The 20,449-nt window shown below is 34.8% G+C and overlaps 1 protein-coding gene across 15 annotated transcripts in view; it reads right to left on the bottom strand.

Annotated features, from left to right (window-relative positions):
* Positions 1-20,449, bottom strand: part of GPHN (gephyrin) — a 633,256-nt gene that overhangs the window by 354,622 nt on the left and 258,185 nt on the right. For all 15 annotated transcript variants that reach the window (XM_058739364.1, XM_058739365.1, XM_058739368.1 and 12 more), the window contains exon 3: positions 1,444-1,501. In XM_058739364.1, the coding sequence (XP_058595347.1) occupies positions 1,444-1,501 (58 nt within the window). The remainder of the gene's footprint in view (positions 1-1,443; positions 1,502-20,449) is intronic.

Here is a 20,449-nt window from a genome sequence, read left to right as displayed (position 1 = left end):
AAAAATCATATATTAATGTCAACCATGAATTATGTTTTTTTGAAGGAATTTCTTGAGGGATAACTCTTATAACTCTAAAATTTCAAAAAATACAATGAAAAATTACTTCTTTAGAGGAAAATATTAAAAAATTGGCAATGTTTTTGCTAATTAATTAAGCTAATAAAAAATACATGAATCCTCTAGCTCTTAGATGGGTCAACAGTTTTGGTTCACTCTTATTACCTCATATATCCTTTTAGGTGATTCCATTTACTAGCATGGCCTCAAGCAATTCTTGGATAAGGACAAATCCCATTATCAACAGAAAGATAAAATTATCTTCCTTCTGAATTTCAGGCTGATTTATCCAATGATTTAATGAGTATTTGGTTATCTGAGAGAGATTTCAAATTATTAAGTCCAAAATTATTCCTCTTTTCTCTCAAATTTATTCCTTATATCTCCTCTTTCAGTAACATAAGCTGGACGAGACCTAAGGTTTCTCCAAACCAAACTATTTTATGAATTTATATCAAGTTCGAATGAGTCATTTGACACTTTTTTAGGCTAGAATGTAATTATTGAATTAGTTCCTGATATTGGCTATACAGAATACCTGACATGTTATAACTAATAGTATATTATTTAATAGAGACCAATTACATTAACGGATTTAAAAATAATGCAAGCAAATTAAAAAATAATTTACTAAGATTTGAGTTTATTGAACTCAATTTTGGAAAGTTTGATTAAATCAAGCTTAATGATTTGTTGAGATCTTTACATGTCATTGTTAAGAATTTAACTCAGTACTGTTACCCTTGACTATTGCTACTCAGTTGTTAAATTTTACTTATGTAACAGTAAGTTCAATTCTCATTGGATTGTAAATTGCTCTTACAGAGCGTGTTAGCCACATGTTATGCTAGAAGACTAATAATCCATAGGACTTAGTAAAATGTTAAAAACAGAAGAATGCAATAATGATGTGATTTTCAAAGAATAAGGTCAATTTTTCATTTAATGTACTACAAATTTTAAGTCGCAGTTTGCATGCTGTGTTTTCAATGGAACCAGGAAATATTTTCTAGAAGACTGGTACTATTTATAGTTAGTGAAAGCTTACAGGGAAAATAAATTAAAACAAAATAGAAAGATAATCTGTTATGCATTCTAATGCTTTTATACAGTGTTTCTTAAGTAGATTTTTAACATAGTTTATAGGAAAGGGTTCTTTTTTGATTTTCCAAATATTTTTCATAGACATGCATTGATAATGGTAATTGAAATCTATCTGATATATATATATATATATTAATTAAAATAGAATAACTGTGAAATAAATGATATCCTAACACACCCAAAGATTCAATAGTACAAAGAAAAAGCAATCCTTCCCCCCACTTCCCTGACCCGTCAAGATATTAAGTCTTTGTAGAGGTGAAAAATGCCATACTATACCTTGATTTCTTCTATTTCATCTGGTACTATCTTGTATGCTGATATAGTCCCACCCAACCTGAAATTAGGAAAAGAAAATATTCTCAAAACCAGCAATAGTGTAAAAAATATATGGACTATTTCTTCCATTAGCATCAAAATGCCACCAGTAATTGCCCATTGCCCACCCCAGTAACCATGACGTAAAAACAACTTTTAATGCTTAGGTTTTCCATATATTACTTAAAAAGTGGTAGATAATGAATGACTACAAAAAGAGGAAATATTAAGTTATATTTTTAACTATAAGTAAACTTCTCTCATTGATACTTTTAATGATGCTACCACTTTTACTGACGGATTCTGTCACAACTAAGATGTATGAAGCACTAATAGCAGACACAGTAGTTTCCTTATTGGTTTGTTTTTAATTAACAGAATTTACTTTTTAGAGTACTTCTGAATTTACAAAAAACACTGAGTAGAAAGTAAAGAGATTTATTTCCCAGATTTCCCATCACAGTTTTCCTTGTTATTAATATCTTAGTGTTGTACATGAGTCACAATTAATGAACCAATAATGATTTTGCTTCTTTTTAAAAATAATGTATGGAGTGCCTGGGTGACTCAGTTGGTAAAGCATCTGACTTCGGCTCAGGACATGATCTCATGGCTCATGGGTAGGAGCCCAACATCTTGGATCTTTGGTGTTAGCATGGAGCCCTGTGTCTCCCTCTCTCTCTGCCCCTCTCCCACTAGCGCTTTTACTTTCTCAAAAATAAACATTAAAAAAAATAATTTAAACAAGAGTCAGAGAGGTGTGTCCAGCATTGTCCAAAGGAAAGAGATGAGTGTTTTGAGGATTACAATTTAATTCCTAAAATACAATCTTTGTCTTGAGGGAGTGAGGTTATTATATGCCATGTTCACCTGTTTGAAATTTTTTTTTTTTGGAAAGTAGCTAAGATTTATGTAATGCTTATCATTTGCCAGGCATGTGATGTATCATCTAATTCTTATAACTGTTATCATTGTAAAAACGGGGAAATTGAGACACAGAGTGATCCAGTAATTTTCACAATTGAAGGAGGCAACTGAGATGCACATTAATTGTAAAATATATAACAGATTTCAAATACTTGATACAAAAAAGACTAATTTAAAACAACTGAGTACATTTTAAAACAATATGATGGATATATTGAGTTAAATTATGTTATTAAAGTTAACACCATCTACTTCTTTTCAGTTTTTAAAAAGTCACTACTAAAATTTTTAAATTAAAGATAGCTTGCATTTCTTGGCGATTATCATATATCCATCAAATAGGAACTCTAAGTTCTTAAACTCCAAGATTATTTACCTATCATTACTCAGATTCAGTGCTTAAAAAGGAACTTTCTGATTACTTATTTGACTTTATAAGTATCTCAATTTTAGAAAAGAGAGAATCACAAATAAGGCATTTACACACTTTAGATACTTTAGGATATCATCTCCTGTCTCAAAAGTAAATTAATAAATGACATTTTTGGGGCTGCTGGTGATTAAGTGTCTAACTCTTGAGTTTGGCTGAGCTCATAATCTCATGCTTCATGGGTTTAAGCCTCAAGTCAGGCTCTGTGCTGACAGCATGGAGCTTGCTTGGAATTCTCTTTTTCTCTTTCTCTCTGCCCCTCCTCCACTCATGCGTGCTTGCTTATGTACTCTCTTTCTCTCTCAAAATAAATAAATAAACATATAAAAATGACATTCTGGTTTCCATTAAAAAATAACTTTATCTGGCCAAATGAATTTTATTGAAAAGTCTACATTTAAACTCTTTAATATTACTATTTATACTTGCTAATGGAAATAGGGTTCATATCTTGATTTGAGAATTACTTCCTAGATTTAAAGTGCCACAACTGAATGATGAAAACACTCATGACATTTAACTTAATTCATATTATACAATATATATAAGTGATATACCAAAGAAGACCATAATAAGTAACTAGCAAGAGGACATAGCTACTAAAATGAAAAATTATATAACCATTTTTAATTTTTTTTTAGAGAGAATGTGAGTCAGGGACAGGGGCACAGGGGGAGAAGAGAGAGAGGAGAGAGGAGAGAGAAGAGAGAAGAGAGAAGAGAGAGATGAGCGAGGAGCGAGGAGCAAGGAGACAGAGAGAGAGAGAGAGAGGAGAGAGAGAGAGAGAGAGAGAGAGAGAGAGGAGACAGAAAATGAATCTCAAGCAGGCTCCATGCTCAGCATAGAGCCTGATCTGGGGCTCAATCCCAAAACCCTGGGATTATGACCTCAGCTGAAATCAAGAGTCAGACACTCAAGTGACTGAGCCACCCAGATGCCCCTATATAACCGTCTGTAAGATGTTTGAAGTAGGCATTTAAAAAATGTTTTCACTGTCAATTATTTAAGTTTTTAAATTAAAAGTTGAGATTGTTGGGATATCAATGAAGAAATTAGAGCAAAAAAACTATTGAAAACTCAAGGACTTCAATTTAGAGTCTTGCAAATAATGGGTTAATAATTTTATTCTTTGAGTTTATGTTATGTAATAGATACAACCAAGGGAATGAGGATGCAAAGAAATCACAGTCTTGTATGGAAGCAGATTGAGTAAACAAGTATCTGTAATATAAAGCAGTAAAGTGTCACAATAGAACTAGGCAGAAGTTGAAAGTTTGAAATTATTTCAAAAAAAGAGTTTTTAAAAAAATACCTATCATTGTAAAATAAACTGATAATAACACAAGCAGCCTACAACAACTTTTAAATAAATGGCTATTACAGAAATACTTTTGATTTGTTAGTACAATTATGATTCAAAGATGCAGTGTTGATAACAGTTGACTTCTGGAAGAAAAATTTAAAAGTTGCTATGATAAACTTCAATAAACAACTCGTTTTCTCTTGATTAATGTTGACTAACAGTACTCAAATACTGCCTTTCCTGAAATCCCAACCTAGGGAAGGTAAATGTCCAGATTAGTATTCCTACATCAGCTCAAATCAATTATAATGGTCTTTTTTTTTTTTTTTAAGTTTATTTATATATTGAGACAGAGAGAGAGAACAAGCTGGGGAAGGACAGAGAGAAAGAAGAGAGAAATCCCAAGTAGGCTCCACACTGTCAGCACAGAGCCCAACATGAGGCTTGAACTCACAAACTGTGAGATCATGACCTGAGCTGAAAGCAAGAGTTGGACGCTTAACCGACTGAACCACCCAGGCACCCCTCAATCATAATGGTCTTAAATGTTTTAATTTAATTAATTTATTTTTTATTTGAGAGAGAGACAGAGAGAGAGAGAGAGAGAGAGAGAGAGAGAGAGAGAGATTGAGTGAGTGAGTGAGTGAGTGGGGAAGAGGGGCAGAGGGAGAGAGAGAATCTTAAGCTCCATGCTCAGCAAAGAGCCTTATGAGGGGCTTGATCCCATGACCCTATGATCATGGACTGAGTTGAAATCAAGGGTTGGATATTCAACTGACTGAGCCACCCAGCCATCTCTGGTTTTAACTGTTAAAAAAAGGCAAGTAAAATATGATTTAATATGAACCTACTTGGATTAAAATGGATATGGGAGATACAAATAATATGCATATGAATAGTATGCTGACAAAACAGTAGGATAATTGTATTCTAAAACAAAGGAGACTTGGAGGGCCCCTGTATTATACATAACATAGAGTAAAAAAAAATTTAAGCTGATATAACATCAGAAAAAAAATCTCATAAAAAGAAACAATCTAGAAGTAATGAAAAAAAAAGAAACAAACAAACAAAAAAACTGAGTCATAAGTGAGTTTAAACAAAGAAAGTTCAGGGGGTGCCTGGGTGGCTCAGTCGGTAAGTGTCCGACTTCAGCTCAGGTCATGATCTCACACTCCATGAGTTTGAGCCCCACGTTGGGCTTTGTGCTGACAGCTCAGAGCCTGAAGCCTGCTTCAGATTCTGTGTCTCCCTCTCTCTCTGCACCTCCCCTGCTAATGCTCTCTCTCTGTCTCAAAAATAAATAAAAACATTAAAAAATTTTAAAAATAAAAAAAAAGAAATTTCAAGAATAAACTTACTTCAAACTATCTTTTTTTCCTATTCCGCAACTAAAACCAAATTACGGTAACTTCACCATCAATTTTGTCCCATGAACTGATTACTGAAGATACATTTCTATTTTTGTGGCATCAAGAAACATAGCCAGATTTAAAATACTTATAAATTTAGCATACTATCAATATTCCATTGTTACTGCACTCAAGGCAGAATCTTTCCAATTTTCATGTTCTTTCCATTACAATACACTTCTCATTGTTGAAGAAAGACTACACACTAGTAGAGTTCTGATTTACTCTAGTCAATATATAAAAATGGTATTACATTGACAGTGACAGTGGTAATAATAGTACCAATACTACTAGTATTAGTATATTGAGCATTTACATGTATTTACATGTATTTTCTCATTTAACTCCTATAACCTATGATGATTATGAAAAAAATGAGACAATCAATTTTTTTGAAATTCCCAGAACTAGTAATGGCAGAGCTTGGCTTAAGAACTGAGTTCTAAAATTCATAAGAAGATTGTAAAACTCATATGAAAATTCAAGAGACACACAATAGTCAATCACGAAAAGAAGAAAGTTCGAGGATTCCCACTTGCTGATTTCAAGTTACTAGAAGGCTACAGGAATCAATACAAAGTGGTACTGGTATAAGGACAGACATATAGCAACAGAGTACAACTAAAAGTCCATAAATTAAAGTCACATTTATGGTCAACTGGTTTTTGTTTTCCTTTTTATTTTGCCATGGAAAATACATGTAATAAATCTGCATTTTAACATGTATGATTCAGTGATGTCAATTACATTCACAGTGATATGCAACTGTCATTACTATTTCCAAGCTTTCTATCACATAAGCAGAAAATCTATAACTATTAAGTAATTGATGTCCCATTTTCTCCAGATTTTTTCTTTATGAATTCGACTACTTTAAGAACCTCATATAAGTGGAATCATAAAATATCTGTCCTTTTGTGTGTGGCTAATTTCACTCCGCATAGTGTTTTCAAGCTGCATCCACATTGTAGCATGTATCAAGTACCACTTTATTCCTTTTAATGACTGAATAATATCTCATGATGCATATACTACGTCTTATCTATTCATCTGTTAGTGAACACTTAAAATTGTTCCCATTTTTTTGTTATTATGAATAATGCTGCAACCAACATTGGAATATAAGTATCTGAGTCTCTCTTTTTAATTCTTTTAGGTATATACCTAGGAGGTGGAAATGCTCAGTCATATGGTAACTCTAAGTTTAGCACTCAAGCACTGCCAAACAGTTTTTCACAGTGGCTATACCATTTTACGTCACCACCAGCAATGTGTGAGGGTTCTAATTCATGCTTACCAACACTTGTTATTTTTATCGTTGTGTGTTTTTTTAATTTATTTTTCAAATGTTTATTTATTTTTGACAGAGAGAGAGAGAGACAGAGAGAGAGAGACAGAGAGAGACAAAGCATGAGCGGGGGAAGGGCAGAGAGAGAGGGAGACACAGAATCCGAAGCAGGCTCCAGGCTCTGAGCTGTCAGCACAGAGCCCAACGCAGGGCTTGAACTCACAGACCGTGAGATCATGACCTGAGCCGAAGTCGGACACTCAACCGACTGAACCACCCAGGCGCCCCAGTGTGTGTGTGTGTTTTTTTTAATAGCCACCCTAATAAGTATAAACTGGTAATTCTTTGTAGTTTTGACTTGTATTTCCATAACAACTAGTGATGTAGAGCATCTTTTCAGATGTTTGCTGGCCATTTGTTTATCTTCTTTGGAGAAGTATCTCTATTCAGGTCCTCTGGCCATTTTCATTCACATTGGGTTGTCTTTTTGTTATTTAGTTGTAGTTCTTTACATATTCTGGATATTAAATGCTATCTAATATATGATTTCCAAATATTTTATCTCTTTCATTTTCTTTTTTTTTAATATGAAATTTATTGTCAAATTGGTTTCCATACAACGCCCAGTTCATTTTCTATCTTGATAATGTCTGTTGATGTACTAAGGCTTTTAATTTTGGTTAAGTCCAATTTATCTTTTTTTTTTTGTTGTCGTTGCTAATGTTATTGGTATCGTATATAAAAATCCATTATCACAGAAACAGTAATTCAAAAGGATACGTGCATCCCTATGTTTACTGAAGCATTATTTACAACAGCCAAATTATGGAAGCAGCCCACATGTCCATCGAAGATGAATGGATAAAGATGTGTTATATATACAATGGAATATTATTCAGCCATAAAAAAGAATGCCATTCACAACAGCATAAATAGAGCTAGAGAATATACTGCTAAGAGAAATAAGTCAGAGAAAGACAAATACCATATGATCTCACTCAAGTGTAGAATTTAAGAACTAAAATAAACGAACAAAGGAGAAAAAAGAGATAAACCAAGAAATAGACTCTTAACCACCGAGAACTGAGGTTTCCTAGAGGGGAGGTTGGGGGTGGTGGTGAAATAGGTGATGGGGATTAAAGAGTACACTTAACATGATGAAAAACAAACATCCGTTGCCAAATCCAAGATCATCCAGCTGTTCTAGCAGTATTTGTTAAAGAGACTTTTCTTTCCCAAAGCTGTTGTTACAACTTTGACTTAGCATCCTTGTCTAAAATCAATTTCCCATAGATGTATGGATTTAGTTCTGGTTCCTCAATTCTATTCCACTGGTCTATAGGTCTATTTTATAACAGTGCCACACTGTTTTGATTTTGGTAACCTTTGTAGTGAGTTTTGAAATTGGGAAACATTCTCCAATTTTGTTCTTCTTTTATATAATTGTTTTGGCTGTTTGTGGCCCCTTGTAATTTCATAATTTCAGGTATGGTTTTCTCATTTCTATTTGTAAAAGGCTGTTTGAATTTTGATAGTGTTTACACTGAATCTGTAGATCACATTGACTAGTACTGACATCTTAATAATATGAAGTCCTCCAATCCATGAACATGGGATGACTTTTCATTTCTTTAGCTAATCTTCAGTTTTTTTCAGCAGCTTTTGTAATTTTTCACTGTACGAGTCTTTTATTTCCTAGGTTAAATTTATTCCTAGACATTTTACTTTTCAGATGGCATTTTAAAAGGAATTGCTTTTAATTTCCTTTTCAGATTGTTTATGCTGGTATATAGAACTGCGTAATTTTTGTGTTCTTCTACCCTGCAATTTTAGTGGGCTCTTTTGTTGGCTATAACTTTTTTTTGGATTCCATAGGATATTCTATATATAGAATCAGAGTTAACCGTGAATAGCAATAGATTTACATTTTCCTGAACAGTATGGATGTCTTTTATTTCTTTTCCATGTCTAATTGCTTTGGCTAGAACTTCCAATGCAGTGTTCAATATCAGTGGTGAAAATAAACACTCTTGTCTTGTTCCTGGATTTAAAAGAAAAGTTTTTCCGTTTTTCACCACTGAGCATGTTAGATGTGTTTTTCATGTCTTTTGTCATGTTAAGGAAGTGCCCTTCTACTCCTAGTTTTCAAAGTATTTTCATCAAAAAAGGGTGTTAGATTTTAAATTTTTGTTAAATGCATTTTGTGTCAAATGAGATGATGATGTGGGTTTTTTTTTTCCATTCTTTAATGTATTGTATTACAGTGATTTTATTATATTGAACTATTCTTGAATTCCTGTGATAATCTTATTTGGTCATGGTGTATAATCCTTTTGATATGTTGTTGAATTCAGTTTCCTAGTATTTTGAGTATTTTTTGTACCTATATGTATTCATAATGGATACTGGTCTGTAATTTTCTTTTCTTGTGATGTCTTTTTCTGGCTTTCATATCAAGGTTATGCTGGCCTCATTACAGATGTTCTATCCTCTTGAATTTTTTGGAAGATGTCGAGAACCACTGGTGTTAATTCTTAAGTGTTTGGTTTCATTCACAAATGAAGCCATCTGGTCCTAGATGTTTCTTTGTTGGGAGGTTTTTGATTACTGTTCAATCTCTTTATTTGTTATAGATCTGCTGATATTTCCTATTTCCTCTGTCAGTTGAGGTAATTCACATGTTTCTTGGAATCTGTCTATTCATCTAGGTCATCCATTTGTGGGCATACAATTGTTCACAGTATTCTTTATAATCCCTTTATTTTTGAAAGTTGGTAGTAATATTCCCACCTTCATCTCTGACTAGCTTTTGTATCTTCTCTTTTTTCTTAGTCAATCTAGCTAGGATTTTCTTAATCTTATCAAAGAACAAACTTTTGGTTTCATTTTCTCTGTTGGTTTTCTATTCTTCTGTATTTCATTTGTCTCCATCCAAATCCTTATCATTTTCTTCCTTTCTCCCTTTTCTTTTTCCCTCTTTCTATCCTTGCATTATTGTCTTATCTTGTGTTTAGCTGATTTTTTTCTTTTTCTTTGTAATGAATTACAGTAAAAGCTTGATTGCAAATAACATGTTCTGTGAGTGTTCTGCAAGATGAGCAAACATTTCTAATAAATTTCAAATTAATAAATGAGTGATGTCTTATGAGTAGTATATGATACTGAATGTCACATGATCACAACTGAGGCAATGGTTCTTGAAATTTGCTTTGATATACAAGCATGTCTCCACAACAAATTATGTTTGGAAACCAAGGTTTTACTGTATTTTGATTCCTTTGTCATTTTCTGTTATGTATCTTTTAGATATTTTCTTTGTGGCTTTCATGAGGAATATATTTAACTTCCTAAATTTATAACCATCTGGTTGAATTGATAACTTCAATAGCATAAAAAAAAAAAAAAACTCTGCTACTCTATACCTCTATCCTCCTCCCACTCTTATGTTGTTGTCACAACTGTGTTTGCTAGTTTGGGGTTTAGTTGTCACTTCTTTTCCAGTTCTTCAAGGTATAAAGTTAGCTCATTCATTGAAGATATTTCTTCCTTTCTAATGATGGCATTTCTAGCTATAAATATCCCTCTGAACAGTGCTTTCACAGCATCTCATGAAATCTGGTATGTTGTGTTTTGTTTTCATCTGTCTCAAAATATTTTACTAATGACTACTTTTTGAACCACTGGTTAAGAATGAATTACTTAATTTTCATATACTGTCAATTTTCTAGTTTCCCCCCTTTGTTAATTTCTAGCTTCATCCCATTGTGGTCAGAGAAGATACTTTCTATGATTTTAATCTTTTTAAATTTACTGAGACACCTTTTGGTAGCCTAACATTTGCTTTATTATGTAAAGTGTTCCATATCTCTTTTTGTATGTTGTCAACAATTGCCTATTGAAGCATAACTATGCCTGGCTTTCCTAACTTACTTTAAGTATTAAGTATGATAATTCATTAATTTTCTTAATACAGATTTCTTTTAAAAGTTTTAATTATATGACTTTTCTGAATGAAATAGTCTACTACCTATGTAATAAAATAAAGAAATATGTAGATAGTGGTTATTGCCATAAGTGAAACCATTCCAGAAAAAAAAAAAAAGGTCCAAATTTATTGGTAATAGTGATGTTTAAAGGTAATTCAGAGTTGCTCTGAAATATTTTAATTTTCTGTCCCTACCTAAAATCTGCTTCTCCTTTACTTTTCCCCAATTTTTGCTGTAGTAAATATTACTTCATCCAGAAGTCCATGTCAGAATTGTGGAAATATTCTTGGATGTCTTCCTCTTAGACCCTACAACAATTAGTAACTGAGTCATATTTCTACTTAGCTTAATTTATCTTGAAAATACTTATTCCTCTACTTCCAGATTGTTATTTAAGAGTTTATAATTTCTAACCACAGTTTTAACAGTATTCTTATCATAGATGCACCAGTCAGACCTTTCTAAAATGTAATTTTTGTCATGTTGTATCCTTATTTTATATTTAATATCTTAAGTTTGATCAAATAACTCCCTTTGTAACCCAATGTTTGACTCCTTTTTTTTTCTCATTTCCTGTTACACTCTCACAGCCTCTTCATTCTAGCCATGCACAATTATCAGTAGTTTCATTAATGCATTAGGCATTCCCTTGCCTCTTTGTCTTTGTATTACCCCTAAGCTGAAAGCCCTTCTGCATCCCTGAAACTCCTAATCATCCTTCAGGAGCAAAATATCACTTTTACAGGATTTATCTAGATTCTAGAATCAGAGATATGCTCTTTTTCTACTATAAGTAGTACCTTACTCTTACCTGCATTCTGGGATTTATTGTTGTTGTTGTTGTTGTTATATTTATTATTTACCCAGAGACGTATATTTCCCATTAGATTAGGAATGTACAGATTACATTTTGAGTTAGTTTTGTAACTGACACACAGTGGTCACTTAAAGCTTGGTAAAAATGTTCAGTAAATTAATGAATGATGAAAATGTTAACCACACTCTTCAGGGAATCCTTTGTTAAAAGCAGTATCTCCATTTTAATAATTTTTATCATACATTTTTGGTACACACAATGTGGTGTAAACTGACTTCTTTTATAAAATAATTCTTAGATGTCTTAGTTTGAGCAGTATTCTACTCTCAGAGCTTTCAACTTGACAGAAGAAGTAGGAAATGTTCAGTGATTTTATAAGAAGCCAAACTATTGCTTCATACATTAATATTAATGAATTAGCCTTATGTAGAAGATATTCTAAAAATATCTGTGCATAGGGCTTGGTTCTCTCTATTTTAGAAGTTATCAGATGTCACTTAAACATTAAGTAAGGTTAATCTTTTTTCCTCCCAGGGTGATCATGTTATCTAAATGATGCTAAAGATTATGATCCCATTAGAAAACTTCTATCAGATATAAAAGGAGACTACTAGACTTATGTAATATACACGCATATCCAACAAATTCCACAAGTGGTTATTTTAGTCTATTTTTATCCTATGCTTAAGGCCCTGTGGTACTCAATAAAGTCCTAGCACCAGCTCTAATTAAAATTCAAATCTAAAATTGTTACAAGAAATTATATCTCCTAATAATGTGGCTTATCACTGGTTTATTTTAAGATTTACAGTGTTAAGACAAAAAATGGTAAAATTATCAAATCAAGAAACTGGATGTCCCTTCATTCAATTATATTTCTGCCACTGATTTGTCATAAATGTTTCATTCAACAATTTTTTCTTTCTCATAATACTTTTTGATTTCTTAAAGTTATCTTAAATGCTATAAATCACCATATGCCTCAAATAAATATAAATAATATAAATATAAAATCACCAGGTGCCTCAAATAAAGTGCAATTTTTTAATTAAAAAACACAAAAAAACCCACACTCCTCTAAAAAGGAAAGTATTAAACAGTGTCTAGGTCTAACTATAATCAGTCACACATAATGTAAAATGCTACTATATGCATCAATCTTTCAAAATATGGTTTCTTGGGAGAGAAGTCCATAAATCAACAGTTCTCTAAATTTTATTCCATTAGGGGAAGAAGTTTTAGGTTTTAATATCACAATTTCAGTGACATTCAGAGAAAAGGCATGCTTTAAGAAAAAGGTGTAATATCTGAGCAGATCTGGAAATACAACAGTATAGAAGCAAACCATCTTTCAAATTTTCATAGACTCTAAAGAAGTATACTTTGTGTAATTTTGAAATACAGCTAAATTTCTAAATATGCTGTCAAATAGAGGAAGACAAAAACCAACCTGGAAAGTGGATGCATGCTAACAGCACAAAGGAAGGAACTCTGGTCTGCTCTTATTTGAACAATAACATAACTATGTAAAGCAAATATTAAATCAAGCAGATAGAAATAAAAGTTAGGCTAGGTAAAATTGTGTTCAATAACTTTGAAAATTCCCATGTGAGTATCAAATAATTGACTAAATATCTCATTGTATGGTACATGTGGAATACCTGACTTTTTTTTCATTTTTTTAAAATATGAAATTTATTGTCAAATTGGTTTCCATACAACACCCAGTGCTCATCCCAACAGGTGCCCTCCTCAATACCCATCACCCCCCCTCCCCCCCCTCCCACCCCCCCCATCAACCCTCAGTTTGTTTTCAATTTTTAAGAGTCTCTTATGTTTTGGCTCCCTCCCTCTCTAACCTCTTTTTTTTTTCTTTTTTCTCCCCCTCCCCCATGGTCTTTTGTTAAGTTTCTCAGGATCCACATAAGAGTGAAAACATATGGTATCTGTCTTTCTCTGTATGACTTATTTCACTTAGTATAACACTCTCCAGTTCCATCCACATTGCTACAAAAGGCCATATTTCATTCTTTCTCATTGCCAAGTAGTATTCCATTGTGTATATAAACCACAATTTCTTTATCCATTCATCAGTTGATGGACATTTAGGCTCTTTCCATAATTTGGCTATTGTTGAAAGTGCTGCTATAAATATTGGGGCACAAGTGCCTCTATGCATCAGCACTCCTGTATCCCTTGGGGAAATTCCTAGCAGTGCTATTGCTGGGTCATAGGGTAGACCTATTTTTAATTTTTTGAGGAACCTCCACACTGTTTTCCAGAGCAGCTGCACCAGTTTGCATTCCCACCAACAGCGGAAGAGGGTTCCGGTTTATCCACATCCTCGCCAGCATCTATAGTCTCCTGATTTGCTCCTTTTAGCCACTCTGACTGGCGTGAGGTTATATCTGAGTGTGGTTTTGATTTGTATTTCCCTGATGAGGAGTGACATTGAGCATCTTTTCATGTGCCTGTTGGCCATCCGGATGTCTTCTTTAGAGAAGTGTCTATTCATGTTTTCTGCCCATTTCTTCACTGGATTATTTGTTTCTCGGGTGTGGAGTTTGGTGAGCTCTTTATAGATTTTGGATACTAGCCCCTTGTCCGATATGTCATTTGCAAATATCTTTTCCCATTCCGTTGGTTGCCTTTTAGTTTTGTTGATTGTTTCCTTGGCAATGCAGAGCTTTTTATCTTCATGAGGTCCCAATAGTTCACTTTTGCTTTTAATTCCCTTGCCTTTGGGGATGTGTCAAGTAAGAAGTTGCTGCGGCTGAGGTCAGAGAGGTTTTTTCCTGCTTTCTCCTATAGGGTTTTGATGGTTTCCTGTCTCACATTCAGGTCCTTTATCCATTTTGAGTTTATTTTTGTGAATGGTGTGAGAAAGTGGTCTAGTTTCAACCTTCTGCATGTTGCTGTCCAGTTCTCCCAGCACCATTTGTTAAAGAGACTGTCTTTTTTCCATTGGATGTTCTTTCCTGCTTTGTCAAAGATGAGTTGGCCATACGTTTGTGGGTCTAGTTCTGGGGTTTCTATTCTATTCCATTGGTCTATGTGTCTGTTTTTGTGCCACTACCATGCTGTCTTGGTGATTATAGCTTTGTAGTAGAGGCTAAAGTCTGGGATTGTGATGCCTCCCGCTTTGGTCGTCTTCTTCAAAATTACTTTGGCTATTCAGGGTCTTTTGTGGTTCCATACAAATTTTAGGATTGCTTGTTCTAGCTTCGAGAAGAATGCTGGTGCAATTTTGATTGGGATTGCATTGAATGTGTACATAGCTTTGGGTAGTATTGACATTTTAACAATATTTATACTTCCAATCCATGAGCATGGAATGTTTTTCCATTTCTTTATATCTTCTTCAATTTCCTCCATAAGGTTTCTATAGTTTTCAGCATACTGATCTTTTACATTTTTGGTTAGGTTTATTCCTAGGTATTTTATGCTTCTTGGTGCAATTGTGAATGGGATCAGTTTCTTTATTTGTCTTTCTGATGCTTCATTATTAGTGTATAGGAATGCAACTGATTTCTGTAAATTGATTTTGTATCCCGCGACTTTGCTGAATTCATGTATCAGTTCTAGCAGATTTTTGGTGCAGTCTATCGGGTTTTCCACGTGTAATATTATGTCATCCGCAAAAAGTGAAAGCTTGACTTCATCATTGCCAATTTGGATGCCTTTGATTTCCTTTTGTTGTCTAATTACTGATGCTAGCACTTCCAACACTATGTTAAACAACAGCAGTGAGAGTGGACATCCCTGTCGTGTTCCTGAACTCAGGGAGAAAGCTCTCAGTTTTTCCCCATTGATGATGATATTAGCTGTGGGCTTTTCATTAATGGCTTTTATGATGTTTAAGTATGTTCCTTCTATCTCGACTTTTTCGAGGATTATTATTAAGAAAGGGTGCTAAATTTTGTCAAATGCTTTTTCTGCAGCTATTGACAGGATCATATCGTTCTTATCTTTTCTTTTATTAATGTGATCTATCACATTGATTGATTTGCGAATGTTGAACTAGCCCTGCATCCCAGGAATGAATCCCACTTGATCATGGGGCATAATTCTTTTAATATGCTGTTGAATTCCATTTGCTAGTATCTTATTGAGAATTTTTGCATCCATATTCATCAGGGATATTGGCCTGTAGTTCTCTTTTTTTGCTGGGTCTCTGTCTGATTTGGGAATCAAAGTAATGCTAGCTTCACAGAATGAGTCTGTAAGTTTTCCTTTCATTTCTATTTTTTGGAACAGTTGAGAAAGATAGGTATTAACTCTGCTTTATCTCAACTTTTTTTTTTTTTTTTAATTTATTTTTGGGACAGAGAGAGACAGAGCATGAACGGGGAAGGGGCAGAGAGAGAGGGAGACACACAGAATTGGAAACAGGCTCCAGGCTCCGAGCCATCAGCCCAGAGCCTGACGCGGGGCTCGAACTCACAGACCGCGAGATCGTGACCTGGCTGAAGTCGGACGCTTAACCGACTGCGCCACCCAGGCGCCCCTAACTCTGCTTTAAATGTCCAGTAGAATTCTCCAGGGAAGTCCTCGGGTCCAGGACTCTTATTTGTTGGGAGATTTGATAACTGATACTATTTCTTCCCTAGTTATGGATCCGTTTAAATTTTCTGTTTCTTCCCGTTTGAGTTTTGGTAGTGTGTGGATGTTTAGGAATTTGTCCATTTCTTCCAGGTTGTCCAGTCTGTGGGCATATAACTTTTCATAGTATTCTCTGATAATTGCTTGTATTTCTGGGGGATTGGCTGTAATAATTCCATTTTCATTCATGATTTTATCTATTTGGGTCATCTCCCTTTTCTTTTTGAGAAGCCTGTCTAGTGGTTTATCAATTTTGTTTATTTTTTCAAAAAACCAACTCTTGGTTTCATTGATCTGCTCCACAGTTTTTTTAGATTCTATATTGTTTATTTCTGCTGTGATCTTTATTATTTCTCTTCTTCTGCTGGGTTTGGGGTGTCTTTGCTGTTCTGCTTCCATTTCCTTTAGGTGTGCTGTTAGATTTTGTGTTTGGGATTTTTCTTGTTTCTTGAGATAGGCCTGCATTGCAATGTATTTTCCTCTCAGGACTGCCTTTGCTGCATCCCACAAGGTTTGGATTGTTGTATTTTCTTTTCTTTTTTTTTTATTTTTTTATTTTTTTAATGTTTATTTTTTTTTAATTTATTTTTTAATATATGAAATTTACTGTCAAATTGGTTTCCATACAACACCCAGTGCTCATCCCAAAAGGTGCCCTCCTCAATACCCATCACCCACCCTGCCCTCCCTCCCACCCCCCATCAACCCTCAGTTTGTTCTCAGTTTTTAACAGTCTCTTATGCTTTGGCTCTCTCCCACTCTAACCTCTTTTTTTTTTTTTTTCCCTTCCCCTCCCCCATGGGTTTCTGTTACATTTCTCAGGATCCACATAAGAGTGAAACCATATGGTATCTGTCTTTCTCTGTATGGCTTATTTCACTTAGCATCACACTCTCCAGTTCCATCCACGTTGCTACAAAAGGCCATATTTCATTTTTTCTCATTGCCACGTAGTATTCCATTGTGTATATAAACCACAATTTCTTTATCCATTCATCACTTGATGGACATTTAGGCTCTTTCCATAATTTGGCTATTGTTGAGAGTGCTGCTATAAACATTGGGGTACAAGTGCCCCTATGCATCAGTACTCCTGTATCCCTTGGATAAATTCCTAGCAGTGCTATTGCTGGGTCATAGGGTAGGTCTATTTTTAATTTTCTGAGGAACCTCCACACTGCTTTCCAGAGCGGCTGCACCAATTTGCATTCCCACCAACAGTGCAAGAGGGTTCCCGTCTCTCCACATCCTCTCCAGCATCTATAGTCTCCTGATTTCTTCATTTTGGCCACTCTGACTGGCGTGAGGTGGTATCTGAGTGTGGTTTTGATTTGTATTTCCCTGATGAGGAGCGACGTTGAACATCTTTTCATGTGCCTGTTGGCCATCCGGATGTCTTTAGAGAAGTGTCTATTCATGTTTTCTGCCCATTTCTTCACTGGGTTATTTGTTTTTCGGGTGTGGAGTTTGATGAGCTCTTTATAGATTTTGGATACTAGCCCCTTGTCCGATGTGACATTTGCAAATATCTTTTCCCATTCCGTTGGTTGCCTTTTAGTTTTGTTGGTTGTTTCCTTTGCTGTGCAGAAGCTTTTTATCTTCATAAGGTCCCAGTAATTCACTTTTGCTTTTAATTCCCTTGCCTTTGGGGATGTGCTGAGTAAGAGATTGCTACGGCTGAGGTCAGAGAGGTCTTTTCCTGCTTTCTCCTCTAAGGTTTTGATGGTTTCCTGTCTCACATTCAGGTCCTTTATCCATTTTGAGTTTATTTTTGTGAATGGTGTGAGAAAGTGGTCTAGTTTCAACCTTCTGCATGTTGCTGTCCAGTTCTCCCAGCACCATTTGTTAAAGAGACTGTCTTTTTTCCATTGGATGTTCTTTCCTGCTTTGTCAAAAATGAGTTGGCCATACGTTTGTGGGTCTAGTTCTGGGGTTTCTATTCTATTCCATTGGTCTATGTGTCTGTTTTTATGCCAATACCATGCTGTCTTGATGATGACAGCTTTGTAGTAGAGGCTAAAGTCTGGGATTGTGATGCCTCCTGCTTTGGTCTTCTTCTTCAAAATTACTTTGGCTATTCGGGGCCTTTTGTGGTTCCATATGAATTTTAGGATTGCTTGTTCTAGCTTCGAGAAGAATGCTGGTTCAATTTTGATTGGGATTGCATTGAATGTGTAGATAGCTTTGGGTAGTATTGACATTTTGACAATATTTATTCTTCCAATCCATGAGCAGGGAATGTCTTTCCATTTCTTTATATCTTCTTAAATTACCTGCATAAGCTTTCTATAGTTTTCAGCATACAGATCTTTTACATCTTTGGTTAGATTTATTCCTAGGTATTTTATGCTTCTTGGTGCAATTGTGAATGGGATCAGTTTCTTTATTTGTCTTTCTGTTGCTTCATTGTTAGTGTATAAGAATGCAACTGATTTCTGTACATTGATTTTGTATCCTGCAACTTTGCTGAATTCATGTATCAGTTCTAGCAGACTTTTGGTGGAGTCTATCGGATTTTCCATGTATAATATCATGTCATCTGCAAAAAGCGAAAGCTTGACTTCATCTTTGCCAATTTGGATGCCTTTGATTTCCTTTTGTTGTCTGATTGCTGATGCTAGAACTTCCAGCACTATATTAAACAACAGCGGTGAGAGTGGGCATCCCTGTCGTGTTCCTGATCTCAGGGAAAAAGCTCTCAGTTTTTCCCCATTGAGGATGATGTTAGCTGTGGGCTTTTCATAAATGGCTTTTATGATCTTTAAGTATGTTCCTTCTATCCCGACTTTCTCAAGGGTTTTTATTAAGAAAGGGTGCTGGATTTTGTCAAAGGCCTTTTCTGCATCGATTGACAGGATCATATGGTTCTTCTCTTTTTTTTTGTTAATGTAATGTATCACGTTGATCGATTTGCGAATGTTGAACCAGCCCTGCATCCCAGGAATGAATCCCACTTGATCATGGTGAATAATTCTTTTTATATGCTGTTGAATTCGATTTGCTAGTATCTTATTGAGAATTTTTGCATCCATATTCATCAGGGATATTGGCCTGTAGTTCTCTTTTTTTACTGGGTCTCTGTCTGGTTTAGGAATCAAAGTAATACTGGCTTCATAGAATGAGTCTGGAAGTTTTCCTTCCCTTTCTATTTCTTGGAATAGCTTGAGAAGGATAGGTATTATCTCTGCTTTAAACATCTGGTAGAACTCCCCTGGGAAGCCATCTGGTCCTGGACTCTTATTTGTTGGGAGATTTTTGATAACCGATTCAATTTCTTCGCTGGTTATGGGTCTGTTCAAGCTTTCTATTTCCTCCTGATTGAGTTTTGGAAGGGTGTGGGTGTTTAGGAATTTGTCCATTTCTTCCAGGTTGTCCAATTTGTTGGCATATAATTTTTCATAGTATTCCCTGATAATTGTTTGTATCTCTGAGGGATTGGTTGTAATAATTCCATTTTCATTCATGATTTTATCTATTTGGGTCATCTCCCTTTTCTTTTTGAGAAGCCTGGCTAGAGGTTTGTCAATTTTGTTTATTTTTTCAAAAAACCAACTCTTGGTTTCGTTGATCTGCTCTACAGTTTTTTTAGATTCTATATTGTTTATTTCTGCTCTGATCTTTATGATTTCTCTTCTTCTGCTGGGTTTAGGCTGCCTTTGCTGTTCTGCTTCTATTTCCTTTAGGTGTGCTGTTAGATTTTGTATTTGGGATTTTTCTTGTTTCTTGAGATAGGCCTGGATTGCAATGTATTTTCCTCTCAGGACTGCCTTCGCTGCGTCCCAAAGCATTTGGATTGTTGTATTTTCATTTTCGTTTGTTTCCATATATTTTTTAATTTCTTCTCTAATTGCCTGGTTGACCCACTCATTCGTTAGTAGGGTGTTCTTTAACCTCCATGCTTTTGGAGGTTTTCCAGACTTTTTCCTGTGGTTGATTTCAAGCTTCATAGCATTGTGGTCTGAAAGTATGCATGGTATAATTTCAATTCTTGTAAACTTATGAAGGGCTGTTTTGTGACCCAGTATATGATCTATCTTGGAGAATGTTCCATGTGCACTCGAGAAGAAAGTATATTCTGTTGCTTTGGGATGCAGAGTTCTAAATATATCTGTCAAGTCCATCTGATCCAATGTATCATTCAGGGCCCTTGTTTCTTTATTGACTGTGTGTCTAGATGATCTATCCATTTCTGTAAGTGGGGT

This window comes from Neofelis nebulosa, chromosome 7 (genome assembly GCF_028018385.1).
Source record: "Neofelis nebulosa isolate mNeoNeb1 chromosome 7, mNeoNeb1.pri, whole genome shotgun sequence".
NCBI lineage: Eukaryota > Metazoa > Chordata > Mammalia > Carnivora > Felidae > Neofelis > Neofelis nebulosa.
Note: the sequence above shows the minus strand (reverse complement) of the source record. Positions and strands in the feature narration are given on the sequence as shown.